This window comes from Serinus canaria, chromosome Z (assembly GCF_022539315.1).
Source record: "Serinus canaria isolate serCan28SL12 chromosome Z, serCan2020, whole genome shotgun sequence".
NCBI classification, from domain to species: domain Eukaryota; kingdom Metazoa; phylum Chordata; class Aves; order Passeriformes; family Fringillidae; genus Serinus; species Serinus canaria.
In genome coordinates, this window is record NC_066343.1 from 24373234 (window position 1) to 24395632 (window position 22399).

General features: G+C 45.8%; 2 protein-coding genes and 1 long non-coding RNA gene across 5 annotated transcripts in view; 1 reads left to right on the plus strand and 2 right to left on the minus strand.

The window, feature by feature from the left end:
• KIAA1958 (KIAA1958 ortholog) overlaps window positions 1–6101 on the minus strand; it is a 55275-nt gene extending 49174 nt beyond the window's left edge. For both annotated transcript variants that reach the window (XR_003945849.2, XM_030237187.2), the window contains exon 1: window positions 5981–6101. The gene's annotated coding sequence lies outside the window, so the exon portion shown is untranslated. The remainder of the gene's footprint in view (window positions 1–5980) is intronic.
• Window positions 4579–10744, plus strand: LOC127061018 (uncharacterized). The gene is made up of 3 exons (XR_007780415.1): window positions 4579–4920; window positions 5048–5152; window positions 8331–10744. It is a non-coding gene; the product is annotated as an uncharacterized LOC127061018 (long non-coding RNA).
• A 177-nt stretch (window positions 10745–10921) lies between these two features.
• LOC115485066 (hydroxysteroid dehydrogenase-like protein 2) lies at window positions 10922–22375 on the minus strand. Of its 2 annotated transcripts, XM_050987265.1 has the most exons (6): window positions 22247–22367; window positions 20905–21045; window positions 18741–19015; window positions 18086–18214; window positions 17732–17853; window positions 10922–11066 (listed from the first exon to the last, which is right to left on the minus strand). In XM_050987265.1, the coding sequence occupies exons 3-6, from the start codon at window positions 18778–18780 to the stop codon at window positions 11022–11024; spliced, it is 336 nt and encodes a 111-aa protein (XP_050843222.1). In that variant the 5' UTR covers window positions 18781–19015; window positions 20905–21045; window positions 22247–22367; the 3' UTR covers window positions 10922–11021. The 2 variants fall into 2 exon arrangements, 1 of the variants encoding a protein (XP_050843222.1); XR_007780509.1 differs by lacking the exons at window positions 10922–11066; window positions 17732–17853 and having other exon boundaries at window positions 18084–18214; window positions 20905–21124; window positions 22247–22375.
• Between the last annotated feature and the right edge of the window lie 24 nt (window positions 22376–22399).

Here is a 22399-nt window from a genome sequence, read left to right on the forward strand (position 1 = left end):
AAAAAAAAAAAATTGCTACCCAGCTTGTAATGTTATCATTTTCATCACCTAGCCTGCAGCAGAACCCTGCATTTTGCACCTTGTATCCTATCATCTCCAGCCCAGATCGCCACTCTGTTGAGATGATTTTGAAATTTGATTCTGTCCTCTCATATCTTTGTGTCTCTTTCTGGCCTCATGCTCTGCACAAATGCAATACAGAGGAAAGTGTGTTATTTCTTACACTGTATCATTCAGGAAAATACTGGATAGGGCAGATTCCAGCAGAACCACAGCTCACTCATCCCGTAAGTCAGACACCTTCTGTGGAAGACCTCTCTTTTCTCTCTCATCTGATGATGGAATGTCATGTACATTCCGTCATGTACATGTTTAATAGTAACAATAAAAATAATAATGCATAATGATAAAGTGTATATACCATGCTAATGGACCATATTATATTTAATAATACAGAATATAGAACAGAATTTCAAAATAGTTATATTAATTATATGTATTATTGTTCTTACATATGTACATGTATTTTTAAATAAGCATAATTTTATATTTCTATACTATTAATATTTATATATGACACACCTTTACATATAAATATAACAGCTGCTATTTTGGGTCACTACTGAAGAACCTATTAAGTGTCATTTACAGTTTGTAAACCACAGTCCTCGACCACGTGGAAATTTACACCTGCAAAATAAATGTCTGGGTTCAGCAGAGACATACTTACAAAATCTGTTTTTTTAATTGGAGACAGGGAGGGGGAGATAACTTAAAGCAGGGTAGCAGTCAAGCTCCAGCCTTTTCCGGGCAGCTGTTGTCTTGGCACTGCTGAAACCTATCTTGGTTTACAGCTAAAAGGTTATTGCCCTGCTCTTCCTGCCCACTTCTTGGGTGTCCCTTAGGACTGCCCAACACAAGAGGCGTAGGAAGTGACTGAGATTTGAAAACACCTTTGGCTAGAGCCGCATTAAAACAGCACTGTGATCCTTCAATAAGTAACAACTTTATTTGAAGGAGAGCTTACAAATGGTTACTGGCATGTAGGGACACCATTAGCAAATGGCTGTATTCGTAAACTTTGGAATATATGGGAAAGAGGATGGGGGAAGAGAAAGAAAGAGAGAGTGAGAGAGATCACTGGTGCTGGATCCAGTCAACGTGGTCGTTCGATGTTCTGAAGTCCCTCACAGTGTAGCTCGCTGTCCTTTTTCACGTTGGTTGCTTCGGGCAACCCCCCCCCCCACCCCATGCTTAAACAGGGAGGGGGGTGGCAGCCAATTTATATGTAAATGAGGAGTATCGGGAGGAACAAAGATATTACAAAGACTCTGGGTCTAGCATGAGGGCGGAACAGGACCGTAGTCACTTTAGCATCACTCTAATCTGGTTGATTGCAGCAATAAGGATCTTCCAACTCCTCACATCTCACGGCCTGTCTCATTCTCATCGTGTGGCTCCAGAAACTTCATTTAATTTCACTTTATTTCACTTGAAACCTCTAACCTACTAGATCATCAGTGGTTTTGCTTTTCTCCAGCCTTAACCCCATGAGGATAGACGGTGAAATTGAAAATTACTAAAACCAGTTGCTGTCAACTTTAAATACATTTTGAAAAAAAAAAAAAACCTGCTGTAGAAAAAACAATTATATCTTGGAGACCTTTCTTGCCTATTTTTTTCTTGGAGATGCAGCTGTTCTTAGGTCAAGGGACTGAACAATCAAGCTTTCAAAGCACAGCACTGGTGATGCAAGAAAGCTTCCACTGGACTAGATGAGAAGTAAAGTCTGGTGTACATTTTGATATTTGATCACTGCTGTGTGGTTATGTTCCTGTTTTCAAAACAATATTAGAGGTTTGGTGGTTTTTTTTTTTTAATGCCTGAATGTCCACACTCATCAAAGACACTCTCTTTACTGAAGATCACAGAGGAAAGCAATAGGGCAGACCATTAAAAGAGAAAGAAAACAATAAATTGATGAGATAAAGCTGGAGAGAAAACAGGACAGGAATCTCTTTCCTCCCTTTATCTCTTCCAGTTTTGTTGGGTACTGTTTGTAAAACAGACATATAAAATATTTAAGGTATGAGGACTGCTTTTAGAAAATTATTGCCTTGAACAATAGAAATAAAAACTTGCAGAAGATCACAGTCCCCATTCATGGTGAATACCATGAATCTAATCCTGTGATTAGAGGAGAAATTTTGTTCCTGCAACTTTTCATAGGACTAAAATCCTAAGATGACCAAGTCCAACAGAACTTATGATGTCTCTGAGCTAACATCAGTCAAGTGAACAAAAGTTTGAGATCCTGCCTGTTCCTAAACAAAAAATAAGAAAATGGAATAAAGTGTGAAAGAACTCTTCAGCAATACAAGGACCATGATAAAAACTTCAGTGTCATTTACAGTTTGTAAACCACAGTCCTCGATCACATGGACTTACTGTGCAGACAATGTGGAAAATACCTGTAATTGAGAATAACCCTAGATCACACAGAGTAATTTCTTAGCATACAGTCAGGCAAAGCAGAGGCTCTACAAAGATCAAACTCAGCCCAGGATCTGAGATAGGTACTTTTATCCATATGATTTTCAGAGGAAAACGCATCCTAATTGTCTGTGTATGACTGCGGCTAAACGACAACATATTCTCACCATGCTGAAGGCACTTACTATTTTGTTTCCTTTTTGAATGCTTAAATTTCAACAGTCATATGACAAAGACCTTTTATTTACTTCAGGAAAAACACAGATGGTCAGTGGCCAGCCGGGAGTGTCATCAGGCAATCTGTGAGGTCTAATCGTTACTACAGAAACAAGAGAGGACTGACACCCTGTAATTTCTGTCTTGCAAGAGAATTCACCAACCAGACTAGTAAATAAAGTTCATAAATCAACAAATCAGAACCAAGGTCTAGTAATTGAGGATGAAGCAGCTGGGCTCCACTGGTTCTCTTCATTATTCAGAGTAAGGTATATATCTTTTGAGTTCCTTTAACTTATTATGCAAATCCATAATGGAAACATTTTATACAAACTAACACTCATTTTTAAATATTTTTCACAGAAAGGGACTAGAAAAGCCAACAAAAATTTGCTCTACTTTTAAGTCACTAACTTTAATCTCACCCTGTTTTACTTTGCAAAAAAGGTGTGCAGCAATAACCTTTGGAAGCAGAGCCAACGTTCAGCCAGTTACACTTGAATTACCAGATGTACAACAATCCTCTGGAGGACCAGTTGCCACACACATTTCTGCGAAAGTGCCTTACAAACAGCAGCTAATTTTCACACTACCTCTATGAGCCCTGCCAGGATGGTTTATTACTCCCAGAGTGCAGATGTGGAAAAACAGTGGCACCGTGGAGATGAGTGCCAAGGTTGGGTTTACACTTAAAACCTTCAGACCTCTTCTGTCTGCATCTTATGACTAACAGGGAAGGAAGGCAAAGAGGCATAAATAAGGCTGGGAGACTAGAAATACCAAAGGATGTCATTGCTGAAGCTCCAAGTCTCCATGGAGCTGCAGTGAGTGGACACATGGACAGCCAAGTCAAACTGGCACCAGGGTGAGGTTCAGTGGCCTCTTAAGGCAGGTGCAGCTGGTGGCTGCCAGGTATGAACAGCTCAGGCAGTAAACTGCTGCTGCTCTAGGAGCTATAAATCCATTATAACTGTGTGAATGAAACATAATTATACTGTGCTTTTGAAACTTTCAGCAAGTTTAATTACAGAAAACTTCCTGGTGTAATACCAGCTACCAGTGCCTAGATGCATCAGTACAATATATATTTGGTTACAAACTCCAGCTTGGTAACAATGGCTAGAGAAGTACTTGAGCTGTTACAGTTTCTCCTCAAGTTTTAAGTTACTTTCTGAACAGCTAGATATTTTAGTGGAATACAGAGAAAAAAAATCTTCTACACTCTTGAGATGATTTAGTGGCAACAGCAAAAATAGTAACTCCATGGCAAATCTCTCTCACAACAAGTTTCACACTGCTTCTAAGACCACCTACCATCCCCTCAACATTTTTTGTTAACACTAAACCACAAAATATCTTTTTGCCAGTTCTTTTATCCATTACTTTTTGGGATGCAAGGTTTTTAAACTACCTGATTTGTTTGTTACCTTACCTATGAAGGATTTCAAAGAGCTGATGAACTTGAGCAAAAGCTTAAAAAATTGCTTTTTGGTCAAAGCCACAGGAAAAAGGGAAAGATGGGCACTGGGCATGATTTAGACAGGTTGAGCACCAGGCTCAGAACAGGACAGTAGGTGAATGAACCATGTGATTTCCAATTTTTGTGTGGCTTTAGAAGGGAGCAAAACCAGGTTTAGCCAGACTTGAAATGACATTTGAATAAGCAGTCTGAGACAACTGACAGATTCGACCCCCAGGGCAATTTTCCCCAGCTTCTGGTAAAGCCAGTCAGTCGGAAACGGTCTGAAACCACACACATGGTGCTGTGGGGCAGGCGCACAACCCCACTGCGGTGCTGGCTGAGGTTATTAGGTTAATTGCACAACCACGTGAGTACAGTCCTGTTGGTCTGAGCTCTAAATTATATAGAGGAGAACTGAAGAAGCCATGACAGAAACAGGAACTGGTCATGCCTAAGAAAGACCTTTCAGGGTTATTCTGTTTAAAGGAAAAAAAAAAAATTAAGGAAAACAAGCCTAGTTCCTTAGCTGAAAAGTTGCCATCCAGAACACAGCAAAGGGATGTCATCATTTGTTTCATGCAAATTCTCACTACTGCTATCAAGCGCACTAAGTGCTTAGTCCCATTTCTCTTCAAATCAACAGAAAAATGAAAAACATTACCGTTTGTGCCAGTTCACAACCAAGCTTTAGCATCTATCACAGTTTTAGCATTGCAACACCACTGCCAGAGGTTGTATTTCTGAGAAGGGTAAGTGGCGGAATGGCAAAGAAGGCAGACAAAAGCAAACTTCACCAATTAACAATTCAAATGTTGAAAGCCAGCCACATACAAGGATGTCATTTTTACTGAGTGTATTGTTTTGTTCCTATGACAGATCTTCACTCACTTGAATGGAAATAGCTGTACTCCACATCTAGTACTACTGAACTGCCAGCTGTGCTCAGGAGATATTAATAACCACTAATGCTGCAGATGGAAGGTGAGTTTTAATGTATCATAGTTTCTCCTCTGGCTGGAAAGCAGCTCTCTCTCTGTCTGACAGCTGGAATTGAATTGCAGAAAGCTCAATATATCTCTTCATCGTTTTCACTCTTTTCCTTTGCATGTAACCATACCTTCCAAGCTTGCTTCTGTTTTCTGGCTTGCCTTATTGCTCCTGCCTCTTCTCGGTAACAAGCCAAGTTAGTGTGGAGCTGCCTTTCCCAGTGCTCTCACCCCACTGCCTGCTTGGGCTAGGGATCAGAGGGACCCCTCAGAGCTCCCGTCCGGGACGTGCCAGGGGGCTCGAACCTCACGTGGGACCAAACCACACCTCCAGGCACTTGGCCCCCGGCCCCGTTCTCATTGCAGCCGGCAAACCCCTGGGGCCCCAAACCACAGCCCCCTGCGTCTGCCCACCTCTGTTTCAGCCGGGAGCTGGGGGTGGGAGGGGGGCGGGGGCCGCAAGGGTCACTTTTCTGTCTGCAAGAGGATGCCAGGCGGGGCGAGGGGCTCCACTCACTCCGTATGTTGTAACAAACCACGACCCCTCAAGCACCGCTGCCTCCCTCCGTCCTTTATCGGCACGCCCCGTGCAGCCCGAGGAGGCGCACCGAGCCCTGCCACTGCACAGCGCTCCGCAACAAGGCCGGGGAACCCGGGCCGGCGCCCGGCGAATCTTCCAAGAGAGCCCTTGGCCGCGCACAAAGAGAGAGCGAGCCAGACACGGGAGTATGGCCCTCCCCCGCGGCGGGCAGCGCTGGATGCACACACACGCACCCCCCGCACACGCATCCACACACACGGTGCGGCCGGGCGGGTCACGTACCTGCAGGTGCCTGTCCGTGGGAGCGCGGGGCGGGGAGCTGTGCTATATCGCTCGTATTGCATGGGGGGATGAGGGCGATAACGCTCGGGGGCTGGGGCGGGGGGGCTGCTCTGCTCCCTCCGCCCTCTTCCTCCTCCTCCCCGCGGTGTGTGTGGGGGTGTGTGGTACTCCGCGCCGGAGGAGGCAGCGGCGGGCTCCGTCTCCTGTCAGCCACCGGAAACCGGCGCCCGGTCCCCCGCACCGCAGGAAGTGTGCAATGGCACACCCGCACACCGGCCCGGACTGGCAGCGCACCGCAGGCTGTGTGCCATGGCACACCGCACACACACAGCACCACAGGCTGTGTGCCATGGCACACCACACACCGCACATACACCACGTCAAGCAACGCAGCCCAAGGATGGGCACAGCACGGCACCTTGAGGGTCACCCAAGGGACACCTGCCCCTCCTGGGAGACTGAGCGGGGCAGAGAGGGAGTTGCCATGTCCCTCTGCGGGGAAACAGACAACAGGAGCTGCGTTCCCTGTGTTGCCATGGGCAGGAGTGAAAACAAGGAGAGATGCGTGCATGTGAAACAGGGAAGTCGTGCTAAGGAACACCTTCTCAGCTGACATAAAACAATGTAATTCTCATTCTGGTAGAGGTCTCCTGACTTGCAGCACTTCACCTACTCAAAGCGAGTATGTTCACACAGCTGCTACTCTGTTGTTTTGTGCAGATACAGTAACATGCGATTTACTGTTACTTTTTTTTTTAATTGGCATCTCCCACGACCTGTTAGTTTTATGTGTACTATATACATACGCATGCACACATCTGCATACACGCTGTGCCCGTGTGTAGGACAATAAAAACTGCAATTTGTGTGTTGTGAAAACTTTCTTTACTTGCTTGCAACTAAAGAAAGCAATCAGCAACCCTATCAGCAACATCGCTCATATTTTTTTTTGCAAGTAATCACAGCAGGGCTCACTGTGTGCTTGCAGCATTTTATCTGGGTATTGGTTCTCCCACAGTAAGCAAGGCACAGGCCAAAGCAAACCTTGCTCATCTCCTCAGTTGGGCTTTTTTTTACCCTGCATCACTCCAGAAGGAGACAGGCCTGGCTATCAGCCTTCTAAACCGGCTGCTTCATGGCCCAGAGGTTTTCTTTCCTCATCTTCCTTATGCCAACATTTGCAAAACTTGAATGGGCTAACACATGCTTACTAGCTACGATGGCAACAATGCTTACACAAGAGTATAATGGAGGCAATCTGGACGTGTATTCATGCCAAAAGTAATGCTTTTTCCAGATTTGCCTGTGAGGTGGCAGGGGAGTTTGGTAGCAGCATTAACCTTGCCTAGGGAAGACTGCCATCCCTTCTGCTATTGTTATTTTCAGTAGGGTGTCATGGTCGTGGTGCTGCAACCAGCAGAGGTCTATAATACTTAAATAATTAAGATTTCAGGAGTAGATTCCGAAAGATGAAGAACCCTAACAGAAGGAGTAATTATTCCAGGGAGAGGAGGGAGAGTCTGCCTCCATCTGTCATGATCACATACATGACACCCTGCTTTCACATCTTGCTTTTAAAGCAGGGACCTGTAGTCAAAGCACTGGCAACATTAAGAAAAAGACCACAATGTTCCTGGTCTTTGCTGTGTCCACAAAATCCTTCCAGGGATCAGGAATGGTCTGATTTTCAGGAATGCGCCCCCACAGGCCATCACACACTGCTCATGGGTCAGAGGCTGCATGGGTTGTACTGGTTGAAATCAGTGCCCTGTGTGCCTCTAAGATGGAGCTGCTCAGCTGTCTTTTCAAGACCAAATAGTTACACTTTCACAAGCAACAATAAGGAATTCCTGAAGAGGAGGACTGCCTTCCAAACAAACACTCCTCACCTCTGGGAGCCCTATAACCAAGCACATTGTCTGCAATCAGGAAACACAAGGGGCTTGGTCTTCAGTGTTGGCCTTCAGTCTTGATCACTCCTGTGCATTCTTTTTCTTTGTTCTTCTCTACTTCTCTCATGCTCTTCAGTGGCCACAAAGCCTCCCTCCTCCTCCCGCCTTCTCCCCCATCTCTCTCTTCTCCTTCTTCACTTCTTCATTGTTAGGAGCAGCCACAGGTCACATCATATGCTCTGTTGAAGAGCTCAGCTAAGCCTAGAACAGCACAATCCAGCACCTCAGCACAGAATTGCAGTTCTGGATGAGCTCACTTTAGCTCACTGCCTCTGTTAGTGATTGCACTGGGAGGGCAGCATTTGTGTGCACTGATGTTCCCAAGCAAGAAAACAAGGTTTTCTCCGGGAAGGAAAGCTGCTGCTATTGACCCAACAGGACTGTGCTTGCTCTTGCAGGGTGGACAGAGAGGATGTCCTGCCACTGCAAAGCCAAGAGACTGCTGTGGTGAGGAGTTATTGCTGGCCATTTCTCCTATTCGTCGCTTGGAATAAAATACATCCAGGCAGACATCTGACTTGGTTGGTGTGGACACCTGCTGAGCACCTCTTCATAGATGATTCACATGTCTGGGTAAGGCAGCAGGGTCCTGTCATTAATGCAGTGGGCTGAGAAAGAAGGTGTATCACATCCTCATCCCAGAACTAGCATGGATTTTATTCTGTGACCTTTGACAATTCACTAACCCAGGTGCTGTTACCCTTCATCAACCATAGCAGACTGTGTGGCAAGGGTGAATTGTCTCACTCCAAATGCCAGTGCCAGGAAAGCTAGGGCTCATGGTGCTCAGTGGAAGCTCATGCTCTCCCCTCCAGTACTCCTGGGCAGTCTGCCATCCCATTAACACTCATGCACACCAAAAACAATGGGCAAAAGCAAAAGCATCTCAGATCCCACAAGAACTGATCCTTCTGCAGAGAAACACTGGCTGTGAAATAGGGTGTACAAGCTGCCAAACAGGAGGGAGAGGAATCACCATCCTCCTGTTTGGGAACACCTGACTGTCTGCTTGAAGAGAGGCTCCTGGCAAGTGACAGCGACATCAGAGCAGAGATGATACCACCTCACAGAAAATGTGCAGGCACCAAGTGACCACATGGCTTTGTTGTGAACTGCTCAGCTTCCCCAGCATCCCTCCAGCACCACATTGGTTAAGCAGAAACAGAGCAAAGCTTGGCTTTTCCCAGGGACGCCTCCACGAGATAAGATGTGCACCGACTCGGTCTGGGCTGGTTCCCCTTTGATCAGGACTGACAGGTGGGCTGGACTCTGCTGAGTGGTTTGTTTCTGCTGCCCAGCTCTGCCCTCCTTTTGACTCAGGCAGCAAGGAAGCTGAGTCACATCCCCGCAGTCTGTGCCCTGGCCATGCTTACTCTCTCCTGCCCAGCTGAGCAGGGTGTGCCAGCACCCACACAGACTCCCTCAGCACACAGGCCCCCACCACCAGTCATGAGCCTGACCTGGTGCCAGAAGCTTTGCCAGCTGAAACACCACTCCATGGGAAAGTCCCCAGCCCTCACAGCAGGAGGAAAGCTGGCCTGGGAGGAAGACAGATGCAATCAGAAAATACTACCGATTTTAGCAGAAAGCTGGCCATACACTAAGGACCTACCACCTAGAGTAGCTGAGATGAGAATGAAAAATGAGAAAGGCCAAGAATGGTCAGTTTTACTAGCTGTAGGTTTGAAATCAGAACTGATGGTGTCACAGGAAGAAGAGCAGGATCAAGCCACTGCCACAAAAGGCCTTTTTTTTGCAGCAGTTCCCCTCAGACTGCTATTTGCATGTCTGCTCCAAGGGCTGCTCATCATGGCTGGAACCAGCCGAACACAGATCATGAACCAGTTTTTAATGGTGTGTTTCTCAGAGGAACATGTGCCCAACAAAACTAGCTTTTGCTGTACAAAAAGTTAAGCTGGAATCACTTTTGAGTCAGAAAGAAATCCCGGCACAACAATTATCTTTCTGAAAAAGGCAGCCCCTTGAAAAAGCAGTACAAGTTAAAAGATTAATCTTCCTTTCTAGACTTCATTTGTCATCATCCAAGCAAGACTTTACTCCATCAGTTAGCTGGAATATGGATAGAGTAGTATCTATAAGGTCCCAGAAAGTTGTAGAAGAGCTCAGTGCCTGGCCAAACCTTGTGGTGTCCCACAGTGCCTCTTCCTCCTCTGTAACATTCTGAGGGAAGCAGCAGGCAGCCTTCCAACATGCAGGCAGACAGCTGGTTCTTCACTGAGGCTTCCTCTACCTCAACACCTATTGCAAAGGAATGAGCACCAAAAATCTGGGGAGCCAGCTTCCCATCCCAAGAGCCTGTGTGTCAGTCTGGAATACTGCAGTCCCCTCTCAGAGAATTAAGCATGAGCTAGATCCACCTGACTGACACACTTCTCTGGGTGAAAGGTCTTGGCGAGAAACATGTCAATAATAATGAGCTGGTTCCCTCATGGGACATCAGTGCTCTTGAAGGGCAGAGCAACAGGCGGGTCTGTGGGGCAGTGCAGCTTACAAACACCCAGCTATGAGGACTGAAGGTCAATGATGGAAGGTGGGTGCCAGTTTCCTCCATGACTGCAGGAAGACAAATGGTCTGACTTTTAGAGAACTGGTGTGATGAGTGGAGCTGGGGTATTACAACACACATCTGAGATACTGGTTAGTAAATAAGGAATCCTTCTCTCATGACTGTGAAGAGGGCTTTGTATCCCTGTGTTTTCAGTAGCAATGTAGCAAGAGCTGCACTGGTGTAGGCAGGGTCAGAATGAAAGCCATTAAGTGCCCCTTTGGACACCAGCTTTCTGGCACTAAACTGGTATGCTGCTATTGGGAAGTTCCTTTGAAAATTGCAAATAAATATAGAAGTGAATAAGTTGCTTGTCTGTGGGGTTGCTGTTTCTGAGTTTTTTTAGGTTTCCTGTACAAAACACTGGAACTGTAATGTTTGAAAAGCAAATTCATTTACTAAGGCAAGGCAAAGCAGTATCAGAACATGATCCATTTGTTTAAGAGTGGTCCTTAAAGAGGAAGATCAAGCAGGCAACTTCTTCCTCACACCCCACAGCTTCTCTTTAGGTAATGAAAGGTTCTTAAAGCAGAATCTGTGAAGTATCATATCTGCATTCTGGGAATATCTGTAATTAAATACACACAATATTTCAAAGCAGAGCACTGCTGGTTAATTTGCCCTTCACTTACTTGCCAGTCCAAAAATTACTTGTGGGGGTAGGTACTACACGATGCCCTCATCATGATGCCCATGATTTCACCACTTTTGGAGAAGATTTCAGAACAAACTCACTTTTAGTAGACAATGGTGCTTCAGCTCTGTTGGCCATTCACCACAGCATCTAGTTGCACCCTGCTCAGCAGTATTTCTACACCTGTAATTCTGCTTTTAACACTGACCCAACATCCCTGCTCTGTAAAAACAAGGGCACTACAAGAATCCACAAGAGAGGAAGGCATTCTTCATTCTGGGACACTAACAGGACACAAGTCCTCAAGGAGCCTGATTCAAACAGGAAAGCTTGAGGAGAGTGGTCTTCTGCTCCAGCCACCTGTATTGCTGGCAATCCCTCGACTGGATTGCTAGGATACATATTGCAAATACTGCTCTGCCTGACCAGGCCAGGGCAGACTTACACAGGTGCAAGAGTAGGCATTTTTCTGGTCATTTAGGTAGGACCAGGCTGAATTAAAAGGGGTGACCAGGCAAGGAGTGTCCTGAGCTTGTTTCTGAAGTAGAAGGTTGTGTGTGGGACAACCTGAGGAGCAGGTATTCAGCTATCACAGTGTACTGTAAAGGTTTTGTCTTTTTCCAGTAATCACTGATTACCAGAAAACTCCTACCCTTCTCAAACTCCCTTTGGAGGTTCAACACCCAACCTACATATGAGGGCATGCTCATTTTCCTTTGGAAATCCTGAAGGAATGTGGGGGAGTAAGTACCAGAACTAAGGACCACCCAGTGACTAACTCACAGTCACTGGATTTGTTATGACTGCAGTTATTCATCAACTCTTAAAAAAAAAAAAAGAAAACCAGCACAACAAAATACCTAACTTCAGGTCAGAGCTACGATCAAAGTGAATTAGAATGTGATTGATTAACTGCAAAGCAGATAACAGCTTATGAAAACTTAGAGACATGGTAATGCCCAGTAAAAACACCCAGCTTTTTTTTTTAGAAGTGACCCAGAAGGTCACTTCTAAATTTTTCCTACCCTGTCTGGGGCAGCTAAAAAACTGACAGAAGAAAACCTGTTGGTTTTCTCCACTGAGAACCTCAGATTGTCATGTTAGGCAGCCACCTTTCCTTCACATGTGCATGATGCTGAAGAAAGCAGTGGATACATCACAAGGATACTTCACATTTACACACAAGCATATCAGAGCAGAACTAACTTTCTGTTGGTCCTTCCTTTGTTAGTTTTGTTACTAGGCTGCAAGTAACAATTAGTGTTAACCCAGGAAAAGTATATGAAGATCAGTCCGCAAGGTGCCTTTGGAAATTCTATACTGTTTCATGAAAGGCTTGAAACACCCTTGAGAATCCAGTCTGTGTGTATTTAGAGTTGTGACCATATAACTCTGTTTTGTAGTAAATTCCTGTGGGCTTTGCTTGAACAGGATATATCTGTGGCAACAGCAGGCGAGTGTCAGCTCTTGGATGAAATATACAGGTAAAGAAGAGCAATTTAAACAAAAGCCTAAATAATTAGTATGGAAAAAGTGTGTAGTAACAGCTCAACAAGAAACCCACTTGAAAGCAAGCAGGAGACTTAGCACTACAAGTGTGTGCTAATTATATGAGGGAGATTTGTCTGAATGTACAGTATGTAATTTCTCTATATAGGATAAGGACATTGGGCTTTTTCTATTTAAGAAACTGTGATGCTTTCAGGTCTCCAGCCTGTGGCCTAAGTTATTACCTAATGTTTACCTTTAAAACGCAGCGAGTTGATTCAAAACATAACTGGATCATGCTCTTCACCCACCCACACTGCTAGCTGTGAGTTCCTGGGCTCACAAAAGGGGGTGGCTCTCTCCAAATGGCATATGACAGCTGTAGCAGACCCACAGTGCATACATTTCTGCTCCCCTCAACACTGGGCTGTGAGGGCAGAACTCCTATTTTACAGTGCCCTTTAAGGAGCTCACAGTGCAAACACAAGAAGATGGAGGGTGGGGAAATCTTTGCAATGACAGAACTGGAATCATGCAAGAGCTGAGTTGTCGTTCTACCACAGAAATCCTGGAGCTATTTCCAGCCTTTCATACAGATGCCCACCTGTAGTAGGCTGACAACAGAGTCTCGTATGTTGCATCTTTGGAAGGCTCTCCTTTTCTTCAAAGACAAGAAAATAACAGCAGAGAAGTTTGTAAATATGAATATGGGGCATTATTTACTTAAGATATCTGACTGTCACAGGAGCATTTATTCCTCTGGAAAAAAAATAAAATAACCAACCGAGCCGGTATTTCCTCCCAAGGTTTCTGGGTTGAGGCAACCACGGTATTATTTCCTTCCCTTCCTTTTGGCCTGGTAAATTTCCAAGTTTGACCTATTTCAGTGAATAGATGTGACTCAGACACTGCTTTTATGGTAAAGTCTGGATCTCAAAATTCCCCTCTATCATATTCAGTTGTTTAGTATAAATAGTAAGGCATGTATAAAGAAATAGCTGACAACATCCTTCTGGAGAAAATATTACAAATAGTATGAAATAGGTTTCTTGGTGAAAAAAATCCATCACACCTATTTTGTGTTATTTGTTCACCCAAACATCATCTACAAACTCACAAAGTTGTGACAAAGATCATGACTGAAGATATTGGTATTGTACTTATCCCCCACCCTGCTAAAACTTTAACCATTCATGAAAAGGTCTGCTTTCAGAGTTGTTGCTCATGCCATGCGACTCCTATGAGTGGGAGAAAGTGAGAACAGGTAAACAAGCTCAACATTACTGCTCACATTTAAGAAATTTGACAGAACTCACTTTTCCTTCCTTGCTTCACTTTCTAGTGAGGCAACCATAAAGCTTGAGTTTAACCATGCCATGCCAAAAGAGTGTGCACACTTTTCTGCCTCCTTGGTTGTTAGGTTTTAATGTGCAGGCTTCTCAGTCCGACCTTGTGATCACAATTTCATTGCAAAAGTGCGGTAATCCGTGTTTTTCCTGGGCCTTATATGAGTCCAATCCAGCTAGCTTAAGACTCTAGCCCACACGGACCCGCATAGACAAAGGTAAAAGACGAGAGGCGCTCTTCTCCACGAGGGTGCAAGTATCCTGTTTATTGGCTTGGGGCAGGACACAGGTGATGGGTCACCCAAGTAAAAAAGAAGCTTGGAGCTCTCACACAGGAGGTTTTATACCCTAGGGGGTGGGGGAGGGGGAGAGAACCAGAGCCAATGGGATGCCACTGGGGAGGGGCGAAGTACCTGTGGGACAGACCAGGTGTGTATAACGGGGGGGGGGGGGGGGGGACGGACGACGACTATATGATGAGGGAGGGGGAAAACCCATCTACTTTACCCAACATGCTCAGTAGAAATTGTCCATCACCACTGCAACAACTAAATAAACTATTTAGTGCAATACAACACAAAAGCTGTCTTTTAGCACTGAGTAGCAAATGGCAGACATATCAACTGCTGCACACACACATGCACAAGTGATGTCACCTTTTCAATGCCCTTCAGGGCCCAGCTATCACTTGCAGCTCTGCAGCCTTTGACCCAAGCTGCTGTGTCAGTCTTTCTCCCTTCTCCTTCCTATGCTGTAGCCTTAGCCTTCCACTTGAAAATCTCAGTAGATTCTCAGAGAAAGCAATTGCTCATAGTCCAAGAATCTCATTTTCTTCCCTTTGTGTTTCCTATCTGTTTTGTAACTTTAGTTTGTATTAAGGGGAAAGCAAGAGTTAGCCAATAGAAAAGTAGATAATATTCACATAAATAACCCATAAGCATTACTGACCATAAATATGCACAAAGTGGAGTGACTGACACACACCACTTGTGACTGCTTAAATGTGATACTGTCAGCACTGACAGCATCATATACAGGAACAACCAAGAGGTAGCTTGGCTGGCTCCTAATGCCAAGGACAGAGCTGACAGAGGAGAAAGCCTGACAACAATAATTATAGTCACTTTCCTCATCTTCACTGTCCTGGAAAGGACACTCTTCTGGGGGCCACATTGCTTCATTACTTGGCTGGATACTTGTCAGGCATTTCCTTTTCTTTCTATTCTTTTCCACCTACAGTAACTTCAAGTTGAAGTATGGACCCCACAGATAAAATTCTGTGCAGGTCTCAAAAGGTGTGATGATACTGCCTCCAGACAGTTGGCAAAGTCTTATTCTAAGCCCCTAGTAGAAATGGTGGGAAGCAGAGCTACAGGCTACCCCAGTAAAAGATACGGACTATATGTATTATTGCTTCAGCTAATTATATTTAGTTAGATAACTAAATATAATTAATAATTAGATAACTAATATAACTTTGCTATACAAAGCACCATCTTATTCTTGGACAGAATGATGCATAGAACTAATAGATTAGAACTAAGCAAGACACCATTATATAGACTTTATGGATTACATGGACATTATATGAAGATTCACTGGTTTTGATTTTTGCCAAATTTTAAGCATTCAGGCTAACACTCTTCCAAACCAAGTCTCTCCCCAAAATATTACTCTCACTGATTATTTCAGTGGTTCAAATAAATATTACAAGTCCTGGAGCTCTGTCATCTACAAGTACACACCTTACCTCATTCCTGCTCTGGAGCAGGGACTTTATACCAGGAATGAGGGAAGGTAGGTAAGAGGCTGCACGGCACAGACACAGATTTTTAAGTTGCTGCAAACCTGCTTATCTCACCATATCCCACATTAGACCCGTGCTTTAAGCAGAAAAAGACCCTGGTGCACTTTGGCGAGTCTAGCCCCCAACCAAGTCTGCCGCAGGCCAGGCAGCAGGGCAGGGTGGCAGCGCCCGGGCGCTGCCGGGTGTCCAAGGCAGCCCCGCTGTGGTGTGCTGTCTGCTCCCTCTGCTGGCACCGCCTGCTCCAAACCCCGGCGGAGAACCTGGAACTGCTGAACCGGTGGAAGGGAAGACGTCTGAACAGAGAGCCCTTGAGCAGGAGGGTCACATTTCCTGCGCAGTACGACGAGCCATCAATCCTGCTCACTAGTGTCAGCAGCTTGCAGATGGTGTCTCATGCACATCTTGGAGCTGTTCTCTTCATTTATTATCACCCCAAAAACCTGTACCTTTCTCTCCAGTTACTCACAGTAGCAAAACAGTCACAGTTTTTTTAGTCACTTCATTTTTATGGGCCTCAAAATCAGCGAAGTGAGCAATAGAGTAAAAAGAAACACACTTTTGAACTCATGTAAAAATCCTTTACAGAAGGCAAATATCTGCAATAATTCCTCTGCTATAGCATCCATTGTAGGTCTTCTCCTAACAGTGCACAGCAGACTTTTTCAATAGTTCAAGATCGTCAGCCTTTCAAAATAAATCTGATAGGGATGGTCAATTCATACAAGCTTTGTGTAACCAGCACAGGGCAGAAAAATACTGTTTGTCTCCCAGTCAGAGGAAAAGTTAGTGCTGACTTCAGCTCTTACAGTACACTGGAAACATGCTGTGCATCCCCGATTCATGGGATAAAAACTCATATCTCCTTAGACAGGTAATTTAAAGATGATAAGTAATAAAGTTCTCTTAGGTTTGAATCTCACAGTGACACAGGACAGTTTGCAGTCAGAAAAAAAAAGTGAAAATTAAAAAAGCTGTTCTTCAAACACCAGAATTTTGGGACATAATTTTTTTTTAAGATTTACAGGAAGTTATTTTAAGAAGCCATGTTTGCTGTTGGGTATTGCATTAAACCTGAGTTGTGACTTCTGAAGCAAAATCTATTACTCTTATACTGTATCAGCAAAAAATGAGGACTGGTGTTTTAAAATAGCATTGTAGAAAGACATAAAAAAGACCAGTATTCTGCTAGATTTAATTCTGTTAAATTCACAATTTAACTAAAGCAGCATCTTTTCCAGACTCAATGCATCATATCACCTTTAATACTAGAATTTTCTGGCATGAAAGCCATGAATAGCTTTAGCTTATCTAAAATGAAGAAACAGAATTACCAGAAAATTAAAACGATCTGGATATAGGCTGTGCAGGAGAAACAGTAATGCTCCTAGAGTAAGATTTTTGAGTGCTTTAGAAATTCTGTTTTGGAATATACTTCATCATTTTATCCACGTGGTAAAAATGCTAAATCAGAATCTGTGATTAAATCTCATACACTTCTAATATCTGAATCTAACAAAGAATTAAAGGACAAGGCTGATTTATTGAAGTAGAATTTACTTTTCCAATCCATCTGTAAAAACATTTCTGAGGACTTGATTACAATGATTAACTTAATGGATAACTTTTTTTTTCATTATTAATCTGTTCTCTTCTGACTCCATTTTGAAGTGTGTTAAAAAAGGTTTGGATATGTTTTGAATAGTGATACTTGTGGAAATCACACTTACAAAGAAGTGTAGCACTGTAACATTATAAAAGCTCTGACATTGTCTTCTGTCCAACACTACCTAATCAGTAAATACATTTTCTGGAATGAGAAAAGACTCTGTAAGAGGAGCAAATTACATCAGATGTTGCATCCTGTTACTTAATGAAATTATTAGATTATGACGTATTTAACTAAGACCATATGGCTCCAATCTCTCAGGGGAGATGAAACAATCAGGTTATTTTCTTACCAAGTCCTCCTGGTACAAGCAGTGCCCATTTAGGAGACGCTGCTCAGACATGCGCAGAGCACAGGACAAATGCATGGGCTGGATTCTTTCTGAAGATACACTGGCTGCTAAAATGTCGGTACCTGGTTAATAAAAGCAGTGTAACCTTTTGCACTCTTCCTGCTCACAGGATGCAGGAGTGCAGGAAAATCCAAGCGGTTCTTGCCTGCACTCTCCCCTGAGCCACAAAAAGCTGAAAGTTCCTCCAACCCCAGATCACAAAGCCAGAAGGCTTTGTCCGCAGAGGCTTTTCTGGGACAGCTTTTCTGGCTTTCCCGGTACCTGCGTCCCTTGACAAAGGCCTTTGTCCCTCACCTGTGAACATCTTCACAAAGTCGGCACTCGACATGCTCATAACCACATCAGCTGTCACGGGAGGCTTTCCGAAGCCAGCGCTCCCACCCTCGGTCTTCAGGTCAATATACCAAGTGCCTCCACCATTGCCTAGACAGAGAGTGAAGCGAGATGAGAAGGCAGCAAGGACTGCTGTGCCCTCCCTCTCCACTGCCCCCGTCAGACGGGGCGGCCGTGTGCGATTGCAGCGGTTCCGTGGCAGCCCGCACGCTGGCGGGCGCTCTGCGAGGAGTCACCTCTTGTCCCCCGTGACGCCCCGAGCACCACGGGCTAGGGCCACGGGCAGGAGAGCCCAGAGGCTGCGCTTTGCTCACAGAGCCGGCGGCAGCTGACGCTTCTGCCGTGGCCCCGAGAGCGCCCTGACCGTGGCCACAGCAGCCCGGTGTGGGACAGAGGCAGCTTCCCGGGACACAGGCAGCGCCGGGACAGAGGCAGCTTCCCGGGACAGAGGCTCTGCGCACGGCAGAGGGACAGCAGCTCCCGGAGCCTGCTCAAGCCGGCCTGCAGCAGGAACCGAACAGGAGCTGGTCTGCTTCGGGACCAGCTTCCAAAGTGTTTCTGTCTGAGAACACCCAGTGCCTTTTGCCAGGCAAGGCTGCACAAGCGATGGGCTTACCAGAGAGCTCAAACTGAAAGACACCCCGAGTACTTCTCATGTACTCTTCAGTCACTGCCCCTTGAATAACTCGGAACGTCTCTGCAACAGGACCCGATGGCGAGGTTGCAGCAGATTCTGTCTCAGCCTTGGCTGCATCTGCTCCTTCCTGCTGGGATCTGCTTAATTTCTTCTCTTTGAATGCTTGGGCAGCACCTCCAATAAATTAATTCTTCTGCAAAGGCTTCTAAACTGTAAATCAATTTACTACCTTTGTTGCCAACTTTCAGAACTCTCTAAACAAGGACAAAAGGTTTAGAAAAGAGACATTTTTTATTCTGCCCGAGATGCAGAGATTTCCCACAAATCAAGCCACACGACCAAGGATTAAAATGTGAGAGAATTCACACATTGAAATCTACATAAACCTGCCTATCTAATACATAGTTACCCCTGCCTACTGCACAATTGCTTTACTTGTGCAACCTTATTGCAGCGTCACTGCACCTGCATAGGCCTCTTCGGGGGTCTCTAGTGGTCCCTGCTGGTCATCTGGGGAGATGTCACCTACTCAGTTTCAAGCAAAGTTCAGTTCAGGACGTGCAGAACTTCAGACTGAGTGTCAAAGAAGATGTCATCTTCTCAGACAATTGCCAGGCAGGTCATAAAATACAAAAGATTTCCATAAACATTGAGCAACATCTGCTTAACTCACCCGATAGCATCTTTTTGCATTTAAAAGAGGGGTTAAAGGAGAGAATGATACCATCAACTTCCATCTGGATCAGAGATCAAAGGAAGGGGCAGCAAAATCTGCTTCAACACTCAGAGCTTAAAGATCCAGACAATTCTGCTGAAAATACAGAGAATTCTGTTTAAACACATCAACTTGATCAGTATTTTACCTTACCACAGTGAACATGCACATTTAACAGTAAAAGAAAGCTTTTCCAAGAAAGAAAAGCTTTTGCAATTTACAAAGCCAATCAAGTGGAACAGCCCCTTAAAATGCTGTTGAAAGTCTCCCAGGTATCTTCAGTATCAAAAATACTTAGGTCAGTTCTGTGAGTCCCTACAGAATAACCTGCACTGGGAGCAAGGACTGTTTCTGGGCAGAACGATCCTAGTGTGACTGCTCAAGGAGTATGTCCACCAGAAAGGAACACTTCCAAGTTTGCCTCCTCTGCTCTGGCCTTATCCCTGTTTTGACACTCCTATAAGAGCAGTTGAGCACTCTAAGTCGCCCTTCAACTTGACATAAACCAATTCTGAAAAGCAAGGGCAATATTTTTCTAAAAATACCCCAAATGCACACATTATGGTGTTTTCAGAGCCGATTGCGGGCCTGAAAGATCATCTCACTGTGGCCAGGACACTCAGGGCCCAGCTGACTGGGCTCCCTAGCACCTTGCTCGCCACCTCCTTCCGCATGGCTGCATTTCCTCCTGCCCTCCGCGGGCTGCGGCCAGCTCAGCCCGGCCGGGGCTGGCACGGAGCGCGGCCGGCGGACGGAGGGAGGCAGCGGCAGCGCGCTGAGCGCGGGGCCAGCGGGGGCAGCCGGGGACGCGCCGCTGCAACGCGGCACGGCGGCCTTGCGCAAGTCAGAGGCCCATGGGCGAAATACCGACATTAAAGGACTAGTTCCCGAAAGAGAAGGGCGCTCCACATTCTCCTGCGAGTAGCTGCGGGTCAGGAGCCAGCTGCGGGCGAATGCTGCACCGTCGGAGGGAAGGGCATTTGGGAGAGCAGAGGGGTGCCCTCCTCCTGCCCCCCAGGACCGTGAGGTTTCTGTAGGGTAGAGAGCAGAGCACTGGACTGCAAGCACAGATGCAAGGGTGCTCAGCCCACGGTAAATCCGTGCTACACTGCTCAACACCCGGAGTGAGGCGAGGCGAGCTGCGGGGTTACCGCGCAGGCACCGGCAACACTGCTGAAACCCAGTGCTCGAGCCTTCCACCTTCTGCAGTGCCTGTTCAAATGCTTTCTGCCCCTCATGCTAAAAAAACCTTCCAGGAGGTAAACTGACCCTGCTGATATAGCAAAAAGCCCCATCACGTCAGTTCCCCTATTTCATACTGGAGAAAAAAATTAAAAAACCAAAAAGCAAACAATAAACAAAACCAGCACTCAGGGGTAAGGGGAAGATGGCTGAACCATGATGCCCAGGTGTTTCTCCTGCAGGTACCTGTGAACATAGGTGAAAGGCATCTCTCTACACACAGTCAGTACGGCTCACTTCCATGGAGAACACCGCAGGCACAAGGCTTACAGCCTGGGTATGCTGCTATGGCAGTCAAGCTGTGCATTGGTCATTTGGGCCGAGTGGCTGCAGGGAGAATGAAGGAAAAGCATGCCTGAAGATCTTAGCAAAACACTATCACTTCCATCTGTGCAGAATGTCAACTCTGGCAAAGCGGGTGTTATGGAAGACATTACAGTTGGAAAGTGTTCAGACAACCCTTGGCCCATTAAGCCTGCTCACACCTCAGTCATGCAGGAGTCTGAAGCCCTGCAACACTGTGATCTGCAGTGAAGGGAACCAAGAACCACCATTATATTAATACTAGACTAGTTCATCTGCTCAGGGCTCACTGTGATTTCTGCTGAAGTCAGTAAAACCATCTGTCTCAATTCTTCCAGCAAGAAGGTGATTTCCCCTTGTGCCATAAGCTCTCAGTGAAGCCCTCTCAGGGTACTGCACAGAATCTCAGTGGGAGCTGAAAGGGGAAAGACAACCCAAAGACAGAACCTGGTGGAAGATTTGCTAACCGCAGTAAGTGGTCAGGATGGCAAGGACGGGAGGAAGTCAGTCTTCATTGGGCAGCAGAGGGAGGACAAGGAAAAGTTACATGTGAAGGGCACGGAGGAGGGCTGACCTTGAAGTTATTGTGAAATAACAGAGGTACTAGGGGAGAGGATGAAGGACAGAATAGGCGTGGCTGGGTGAACAAAGACACAGGATCCTACTGCAGGCTATCTAATAAACAGGGAATCACAGAATCATTAGAGTTGCAAGAGACCTTTGGAGATGATCTACTCCAACCACCCTGTCAAGGCAGGGTGACCTAGCGCAAATGACACAGCCTCCATGGGCAGCCTGTTCCAGTGCTCTGCCACCCTCAACACAAAGAAGTTCTTTGTCATGTTTCAGTGGAATTCTTGTGGTTTGGTTTATGGCCACTGCTCCTTACTCTGTCTCAGAGCACCACTGAAAATAGTCTGGCACCACAGTGTTGGCCTCCACCTGAGAGACATTCATATGCATTAAGGAGATGCCCTCGCATTCATCTCTGGACTGAACAGGCCCAGTCTGCCCTCGGAAGAGAAGTGCTCTAGGCCCCAAATCACCTTTGTGCTCCTCCACTTGACTGACTCCAGTAGCTCCCTGTCTCTCCTTTCCTGAGGAGCCCCGAACTGTAACACAGCACTCCAGAAGATAAGATGGAGGCAAAGCTCCAGTGATTTGAGTGCAATTGGCAGGAGACCAAAGCAAAATTTCACACACACGGCGGAGAACGAAAGGATACCGAAAGCCTTCCAGATCCACCCTTCATCCCGCGTAGGCCTTTCTCCAGTCTCAGGTTAGCTCGCAACGCCGAGCCCGCCACACCCGCTGCGCCCACGGCCCCGGCCTCGGCCCCTGCCCGGCCACGAGCGGCCGCGGCGGCTGCGCAGCGGCC

Excerpts from the sequence above, each read along its gene's own strand:
- LOC115485066 (XM_050987265.1), bottom strand. The coding sequence starts at position 18,780 with ATGAGAAGTACTCGGGGTGTCTTTCAGTTTGAGCTCTCTG. Across the intron at positions 18,215-18,740 it reads CTTTCAGTTTGAGCTCTCTG|GCAATGGTGGAGGCACTTGG; the intron begins GTAAGCCCATCG and ends CTCTCTGTCTAG. Across the intron at positions 17,854-18,085 it reads CTTTGTGAAGATGTTCACAG|GTACCGACATTTTAGCAGCC; the intron begins GTGAGGGACAAA and ends TTTATTAACCAG.